The sequence below is a fragment of the Eurosta solidaginis genome, chromosome 3 (assembly GCF_040869045.1).
Source record: "Eurosta solidaginis isolate ZX-2024a chromosome 3, ASM4086904v1, whole genome shotgun sequence".
Taxonomy (NCBI): Eukaryota; Metazoa; Arthropoda; class Insecta; order Diptera; family Tephritidae; genus Eurosta; species Eurosta solidaginis.
This window is the reverse complement of record NC_090321.1, coordinates 261643451-261652388: the sequence shown is the minus strand read 5'-3', so window position 1 is coordinate 261652388 and position 8938 is coordinate 261643451. Positions and strand designations below refer to the sequence as shown.

Below are 8938 nucleotides of genomic sequence, written 5' to 3'. Positions count from 1 at the left end.
AATAAATACTTACGCTCTTCTAAAAATCCTCCTTCCACACTCAGCATCCTGTCGCTAAGCAAAATCAAGTCAGTGACATATCTTTAGCGGTAAGTTTGCCTCCCCCTTAGCGCTTGCAGACCCAGACCCAGACGAATCGAAAACTGAGAGCAGATCTAATGCAAAGAGCGTTAAACAGACTACAATAACAAGCAGTAAATCACACAAATAGCAAATGATTTGAACGACGAGAAGCTGTGGTTGAAAACGATTTTACCAGCATCATTAGGGCGCCTGCGACAGGATGAAATTAGTAAGAGAAAACTATCGCTACGAAGTAGATCTAGTGTTAAGGCTACGGCTGCAATTAAAGCTGATACTGTACAAAAGGAAAAACAAGGCTAAAGCAACAAAAAAATCAATCGATTTGTTTCACAATCTAAGTGCTAAAAGCAAAGAAATATCAATAATTTGAGAGTGAAAATTTGAAAGAATGGCACAATCAGCTGGACCAACGGCCCATACTTTGGAAAGTGATGGTAGTAAGTTAGCGAAAGTTCTTTTATTTATCATTATTTTCTATTGCATACATACATATGTATGTACATATGTAGTGTTAGCTGCTTTGAGTATTTGTGCGTTTGTAGTTTAATTTTCGGTAGTTCTGAAAATTGTTTGATGTTAATATTCGTAAAATCTAGTTTATTTCGTTTTGTTCAAACGCTAGAACGCGAGCTGGCATTTATTTACTTAAATCGATAAAATGTCTTACCTGTTTTTTTTTCCATATTTATGACTGTACAATACCTGCAGAAAAAATTGTTGTGATTTTCGTGCATCAGTGTTCAATTGTATGTTGCACAATGGCACAGGAGTTAAAACTTTTTGGAATAAAATATGAAATATATCTTTGAAATTCGGTAAATTTTGTAAAATAGTGGTGGCCGTTTCGGTATGGAACAAGTCCGAGGTAAAAATCTTTAACTCGATCCATGTGTGTTGTTGCACTGTTCAGTTGAATGCACATGCTCTGCAGTCTCGATTCATCAAATTGAGGTAGAAAAAGTCGACAGCCATGGCTCTGAAGCGAGCGTCGCTTACAGTCGTAATTTGGCCTGCGACGCTCGCAAAGAAAAATGGCCCGATGACTTCTTCACATTCGTTCTCTATCAATTCATTTTCAAGAAGGGCTATATAATAACGGTTGTCTGTTCATCTCAATGAGCTTTACTATCAACTTATTATTAGAGTTACTTAAAATCTGGCAGTTTATAAGAAACCTGAGCGTATTTTTTTTTCCACAAATGTAGGGAGAGATATGAAAACACAAATTTTTGGTATCATATAGGTAACACTGCTATATTGCTAAAAAGGTTAGGTACATTCCCAAACATCAGAGTGCCGATATATTGCTGTTTAAACGTTTATGTTTTTGTATTCAATAATGGAATGTACCTGAATTAAAATTTTTTTTTTGCCACACTTACTTATGCTGCTACAATCACAAAAATTTAATAGGCTGTCTTGTTTTGATTTCGAATTCAAAACACATTGCGAGCATTTTCTATTAGCAATATAGGAGTATTACATATATGCTGGGTATCAATATGTAAATTAAAAATTTTACTCTTATAAAAAATATTTGTATAACACAGTTTAAAATTTTTATGTGGCCTTGTATCCATAATATAAAAATGAGTCGCTGAATGTGCTGCTAAGCGCAAAACTCGAGGACTGTTGAGCCGATTTCGCTAATTCTTTTTATAGAATATTCCTTGAAGTACGTGGATGGTTCTTATGAAGAGAAAAATTATTTCCGAGAAGTGGATCAGGCAAAAAAATTCTATTCATGGTTCAATTTGCCTAGATTATGAAAGTTTTTTTTGGGTAGTGGACCTGGGTCCGATCTATTCGAACAGATTCTATTCATCGTTCGATTTGCCTGAAATTTGGTATATAGATAGCCGATTTTCTGACTGGAAGTGGGACTGGGACTGGGATTGGGAGCAGGAATGGGACTGATGCTGGGGCTTGACTGGGCAATGGCCAATGTTATGAAAAATAAACCTTTTCGCGCGCGCTCAGACAGTAAGGTGTTTCATATCTATTCATCAGTGCAGTAACTTTGAGTGGGCGTTATAGCTCTTCGTGGGTGATACACGGATTTTCGCTGCCACAGTAAAGATAATTTTGCCGCTACGCTGCCTAAGCTGGAAATTAACCTCATCGCTCATGATGACTATAAAAAGTCGGATCTGTGATTGAGGAAGGCGTTCTTGAATTGACATTTGGCGCCATTTGCAAAAGTTATAGATTTCCAATAGAGTAATTACTTTTGTCCCATTTTTCCCACTTACGAACATAGTGCTGTTCGCTAAAGTTGCATAAAAAGGTGCTAAACTTAGCAATACGCATGAAGAAAACACTTTTTGACCATACATTGGCCTACAAACAAATGTGTCATGTAGTTTCCCTGATTGCGGCGTCCGCCGTGGTGTGATGGTAGCGTGCTCCACCTACCACACCGAAGGTCCTGGGTTCACGCCCCGGGAAAAGGAACATCAAAATGTTAGAAACAAGGTTTTTCAATTAGTAAACAATTTTTCTAAGCGGGGTCGCCCCTCGGCAGTGTTTGGAAAGCACTCCGGGTATATTTCTGCCATGAAAAGCTCTCAATGAAAACTCATCTGCATTGTTGATGCCGTGCGGAGTCGGCATAAGACAAGTAGGTTCCCTCCCGTCAATTCGTAGGAAAAATTAAAAAGAGCACGACGCAAATTGGAAGAGAAGCTCGGCTTAAACTCTTCGGAGTTTATCGCGCCTTACATTTATTAATTTATATTTCATTTCCTAACTCCAAGCTATAGGACGACACAGTAATGTGATAGTGGAAAACAGTAGTTTGAGTGAATACTATGGGATCTCTTTATTTAATCACTATGCCTAAAACTGAAGTATGAAGGATTCAACTTATCGATTGCCGAATTTAGTTTAATAATGACATATATACTCCCGAGCGGAGGTACCGTCTGAAGATGTTTTTAACCAGAGCGAGTTCTGAATTGCCTGTTCAGTGAATAGTTTCAACCGTTGATTTATTCCCTGGTATACCGAAAATCGCAGATGCAAGGCCAGCAGAAGGTAACATAAAAAATCTTTAAACAAATTTAGAAAAATATTGTTTGGGATATTTTTTACCTATCCACACTTATTTTCCCGGAGCTAGTTCTAGTCACAGGTTTAGGCCAGTATCCAGGCATAGTTGCAGTTCGTGATAAGTCAGAGTTCATTTTATTTTATCAAAACATTATTAGTTTAAACCCTTATGAGTAGCTAACTCTCAGTTAAAAAGATAACTTGCCTTTCTGCAAGTGGACCTTAGACGATAGCGGCCCTTAAGTAGTCACAGAATAGTTAAGAAAGTCACTTGAGGATAATAATCTTTTCTATTAACAGAAAACATTTCAATAGTCTACACAAGTTATTCAGAAATAAAACTTAAAGAATAATTTTACGTCACCCTGAACTAGTTGTCAGAATAATGCATTTTGTAATTTAAGCAATAAAATTGCACTTTTGTTCCATGGTGTAGTGATTGAAATGTATATACATATGTACGTAGTATGTATGCCTTTGTTTTTTGTTTTGGGTCTCCTTTTGATTTTGCTTTTGGTTTTGGTCCCTTTTTCATCCACCTCTCACTATTTTGAGAATAACGGAATTATTGTAATGTGCAAATCTGATAGAACTGACAGGGCTGATTCTGTGAGAGCGAATACTTAAAGAGAGTAGTCGCTGTGTGGCGTTATTATGAAAGTGGGGAACGAACATAAAATTTACTGTTTTCACCACAAATGAGAACACAACTTATGTCAACGTATTGTCTCAAATGAGAGTGATGCCTTGACCTCCTTTAAGTGTGAGTCTGTGTGCTATTTAGTTAGCCGGCACGAGATGTAGAACATTATTCATTGAGCATTCACGCAAAACACCGTTTTAAGCTCTTTGGATTGGATTGGCTGCGCCGGAGACCTTCTGGGCAACTTCGCCACACTCTCAGTCTTAAAGTGCTGTTATACAAACGTATGTATATGCATATCGTTCATTTACTTCAATAGTGTCATAACTCAAAAAACACGACTTTTGAGTTAATAACATAAAAACGTACCCAATATCATGATCTATGTTGTATAAAAAAATCTTTGTGATCAGTTAAAAATTTACCACGTGCTATAAGAATGAAAATATGCCTTTATATGCCCAACATATAGCAGTTAAAATCTTTGAATGGCTCTCCTGGAAAATTGTGTTTTTTGAGTTATGACACTATTGAAGTAAATGAGTGATATGTACATTGTACATATCTCACATGACAGAAAAAAACGGAGTTTTGCATATCAAAAAGCTCGGATGTTCGTCTCCTATCACATTTATCCTCATATATGATACCAGCAAAGCAGGTCAAGTGCACCGAAAATGCTCAGCTGTCTCATCCTCCTAAACAGAGTCAGCAATTCTAAAAGCTATCTACAGTCTCGTCTACTTAATAAGAGCAGCAATCTCAACAGATTTTCTGAGATTACCAGAATCTCGATGGTCGAAGGACGGACTGTTATAACCAGTTAGGAGAGGGTGTGCTATAACTAGTTGGATCCCAGGCTGTTCAAAACTCATCCTAACTAAGTGCTCAGCCGTATCATTAACAGGGACTCCCGGGTGGTCTGCCACCAGGAGTATAGTAAATGCATATGATTGGAAACATTATTTCGTCACAAATTAGTGCTAGTAATTCTGGAGGACTGAAGTATGCTTCGCAAGATAACAAAAAGTTCAACACCACTATCGGTACAGTACAGCATTGTGTTCAGAGCGTCACCAGGCTTAGAAGAGAAAACTTTCGCTCCACAAACATTGAACGTTCTTTGGAGTTTGACAACCTTTAACCTTTCCCACAGAATCAATAGAGAGCTTGCTTCACTAAACCACAGATGCAGAACTGACAAAAAACCCCATGTTTTACCAAAACCTTTCCTACGTTGCCAAACGCAGCTTATGCTTTTTAAGTTTTCTGCTCTCACAGTATTTTATTGTAGAGGATTACTCCAAGGTACTCACCAAGCATTAATAAGTTATATGTGATAACACGCCTGCGAACTGCTTTAAGAGAAAAGCCTGCAATAACACAAGTCACATGATCTGCATAGGCGTGCGCATAGATATTCGATCCATTAAGGGAGACAATTAGTGGAAAGTCAATGAACTAAATGAGAAGAATAGTGAAAAAGAGAAGGAAGCTGAGAAATAAAGATATCTCTCTTACAATACTGAGTAGCTTTAAGAAATGTTCAGCGGTTAGGCCCGATGGTCGATCCAACCAACCGACCGGTGACTTGGGGAAACCTTACATAGTCGGTGTTAGGACAAAGCTGATTCATGAAGATCCGCTGAAGGTGTTCGAATGATTTTAAGGGGCAGATAAGACCAATCTTAGAGCCGTTTCCCGTGATATAAACTTTGATGATAGAGAGGGTTTGGTCAAACCGGCTTAAGGTTGTAAGCCTGATTTTAAGAGGCAGAAAGGACTGAGTACAGGGCCGTGTGGCAGGCTACGTGAATCGGCAAGACATGTACATCAAAAGCTGAAAGGATGATGGACTGTAATAGCGATCGAGCAACTACCTCGAAGCTACAAGTCAAGAAGAGGAGGACAGATAAACTGGTCGGTAAGGTAAAGGGAGGTAATGGTTCTCGGAGGAACCAAATGGAATAATACTGTAACTACGAATTTCCTAGAGAATATGAATAATATCGCGAAGAAGTCCTTGGTAGATGTTTGTCGATGGGTGGAGATTTTCAAAGAGGGAGTTACTTAGTGTTATGACCTGTACGTTGCAATTGTACCGCCTTGAGTTGATAATTGCGACAATATGCGAATCCTGTTACAAGTATGAATGTTTACATAGAAATATTTAGAAGGCGAGAATCTAGTGACTCCATTTTCGTTAAGAAATTCGGAGATGTAATCCCCTGGTGGGCGCAAGGTGTTAGTTAGTATTGAAACGTTTTTGAGATAATCGAGCGAGTATCTTACGTTGAAATCTATATGGTTATGAAATTTCAACAAAAGCTTCGGGAGTATCTTTATCGTAAGAACAATAAAAATAGCCTCTGACAGACCTATCCTGGTCAAGTCGTGTGTTGGGTCTCATGGAAGGGGGAGTACGGTTGGTTGCAATTGTATTGTCCGTCCCCAAAAAGTCGAAAGAAGCAAAGTCACTCCCGACCTATCGACTGCAAGATTACTCCAAACTCTAAATTGAGGGAGCTGCAGTTGAAACTCCTTTTTACACTGAAAGAAATGTTGCTACTAAAATCAACAAATCGGTTCTGTTGTTCTTGACTTAACGGAGATTCGGTGAAATTGATCGAATTATAGTTAATTCGACCGAGTTCTTTGTCAAGCGAACAAATTAGTTTTGTCATTTCAACAGAAGAGAAATTGTCGCTCTTAAGTTAACAAAATTCTGTAAAATTGACAGAGTCCTAATCAATCTAACTGATTTTTTTGTTAACACAACTGATCTCACTGGTCATTTCAACAGCGATCAACAGTCAATACATGAGCAAATTTCAAAGGCAATTTTACACTCACTGTGCTCTCTACTTTGTACTTATGTATGCTGTGTACTATATGTATACATACACATATTTACGTATGTATATGGCGGCCACCGTGGTGTGATGGTAGCGTGCTCCGCCTACCACACCGAAGAGCCTGGATTCACACCCCGGGCAAAGCAACATACAAATTTTAGAAATAAGGTTTTTCAATTAGAAGAAAATTTTCCTAAGCGGGATCGCCCCTCGGCACTGTTCGGCAAGCACTCCGAGTGTATTTCTGCCATGAAAAGATCTCAGCGGAAACTCATCTGCCTTGCAAATGCCGCAACATAGGTACTTTCGTACAAAGCTGTCGCAACAACTTTTTTTGTTCATTTGACTACTAAAACGGTCAATTACGAATCAACAATCACTTGTGCGTAGTTGATTCAACATCTTGTTGCGATGGATAAAAATTTACAGAAATTTCGGTTGAATTGACCCGTATTTCGGTTGATTTTACCAGTAGTTTTCTTTCAGTGTAGATTCCCACCTACATAAGAGTATCATTACGTTCTGTTATACTGAAATACTACTGGTGACTCGGAATCCGTAGTTTTATTTCGATTGTTCCACAAATTTTTTAAAGAACTTTCTTCTTTCTCATATTTCAGATTATTTTCAACTTAGCGATGATGACCTGGAGTATTGTGAAGAATTCAATGAAGACGATAGAGAGGCTTCAAAATGTGCTACTGGAAATACCTCGGTACTTGGTACACGTGGCTCATACGAACGCGCTTGGACCACAGAAGCCACACGTGCGCTCATAAATATACGTGGACCCATGCAGGGCATGTTTACCGAAGGACGACAAAAGCGTACGGCCCTTTGGTTACATTGCACGCGCCAATTGCACAAAATGGGTTACCGCCATAGTGCAGCTAAAGTACAAAAGAAATGGCATAATATTTTAATTACCTACACGAAAAATTTACCGAAAAAAAATTCAAGTAACTATGTACATTGGGAATTTTTTGAGGATATGCATAAGTATTTGAAGGATAGAACATTCGAGTCATACAACTTGCCAATACAACCCATGCAACCAATGCGGCATTCCAACCCAATACAACATGAACAACAACTGCAACAGCAGCAACCACTCTCACAACCGCCACCAATGACTTTTCATCAAAAATTAGACACAAATCAACATCAAAGACAATCGCCTCACATATCGGCTAAAGATCTAATGGCACAATACGGAGATGCAAATCAATTGGCATTGTTGGCTCATACTGCCGACGCGAATATGACTGATAAATCGAATGATGAATTCGATGATGATTCAACAAATACATCAGAGTTCAAACAGCCAAAGTTGGAATTTAATCCAGCTGATTTGCCACTAGAAATATCACATTCCAATGGTTATGATGCGGGTGCGCCTGCGCATGAATTTCAACCGCCTGTGATTAATGCTGCAGCACCTGAAACGGAAGGCGTTTGGTGGAAGGATTATTTTGAACGGAAGTTAGAGGTAGAACGTGAGAAGATACAATGCCAAAAGGAGTTGCATCGCGAACAAATGCAATTTCAGAAGATGTCGCTGGTACAGCAAGAAAAGATCGAGCGCTTGAAAATTGATGCGATAAATAGTTTGACGGCTACGTTGCAGAAACTCGTAGAAGCTAAGAATCGAAAGACGTGAGGTTATAAAGAAAGCGGAATTTTTGAATTTTTTTTTTTGTTTTTATTGAAGTTCTTATTTATTTAAAGTTATATGTGTCCTGAAGTACTTATGTAATATGTATGAAGTCCTTTTACGCGTTTGTTCTTTTACTTTAACCGTAACTTAAGCATCATTTGAAAACACAACATGCAAACAAAACAAAATACACTGAAGACAAATAATTTCTAAGCAGATTAATTGGTAATGAAGTGGCGGAAATACTCCAAATGTATCAACCATGATGTCTTTGTTCCAAAAAGTAAAGTAAGGAGCGACGTTTCAGATCTGCGAACTACTCAGGTGAAGTGCGTATTTCAAGAGCCAGTTAACAGAGACTGCATTACATGAAGTAGACCACAAGGCGAGGAATTATTTGAGCGCAAAAAGTTCACTCTAACTGCGTTAGCGGCATGCTCCGGCTACCACACCGTTTGCCCTGGGTTCGCACCCCGGGCAAAGCAATATCAAAAATTTTAGAAATAAGGTTTTTCAATTAGAAGAAAATTTTTCTAAGCGGGGTCGCCCCTCGGCACTGTTTGGCAAGCGCTCCGATTGTATTTCTGCCATGAAAAGCTCTCAGTGAAAACTCATCTGCCTTGCAGATGCCATTCGGAGTCGGCAAAA

The 8938-nt window shown here is 38.6% G+C and overlaps 1 protein-coding gene across 2 annotated transcripts; it reads left to right on the top strand.

Moving 5' to 3' along the window:
• Positions 1–291: 291 nt before the first annotated feature.
• Positions 292–8496, top strand: LOC137247127 (uncharacterized). Of its 2 annotated transcripts, none has more exons than XM_067778202.1 (2): positions 292–521; positions 7254–8496. In XM_067778202.1, the coding sequence occupies exons 1-2, from the start codon at positions 473–475 to the stop codon at positions 8291–8293; spliced, it is 1089 nt and encodes a 362-aa protein (XP_067634303.1). In that variant the 5' UTR covers positions 292–472; the 3' UTR covers positions 8294–8496. The 2 variants fall into 2 exon arrangements, with proteins under 2 accessions (XP_067634303.1, XP_067634305.1); XM_067778204.1 differs by lacking the exon at positions 292–521 and adding an exon at positions 858–949.
• Positions 8497–8938: the final 442 nt, after the last annotated feature.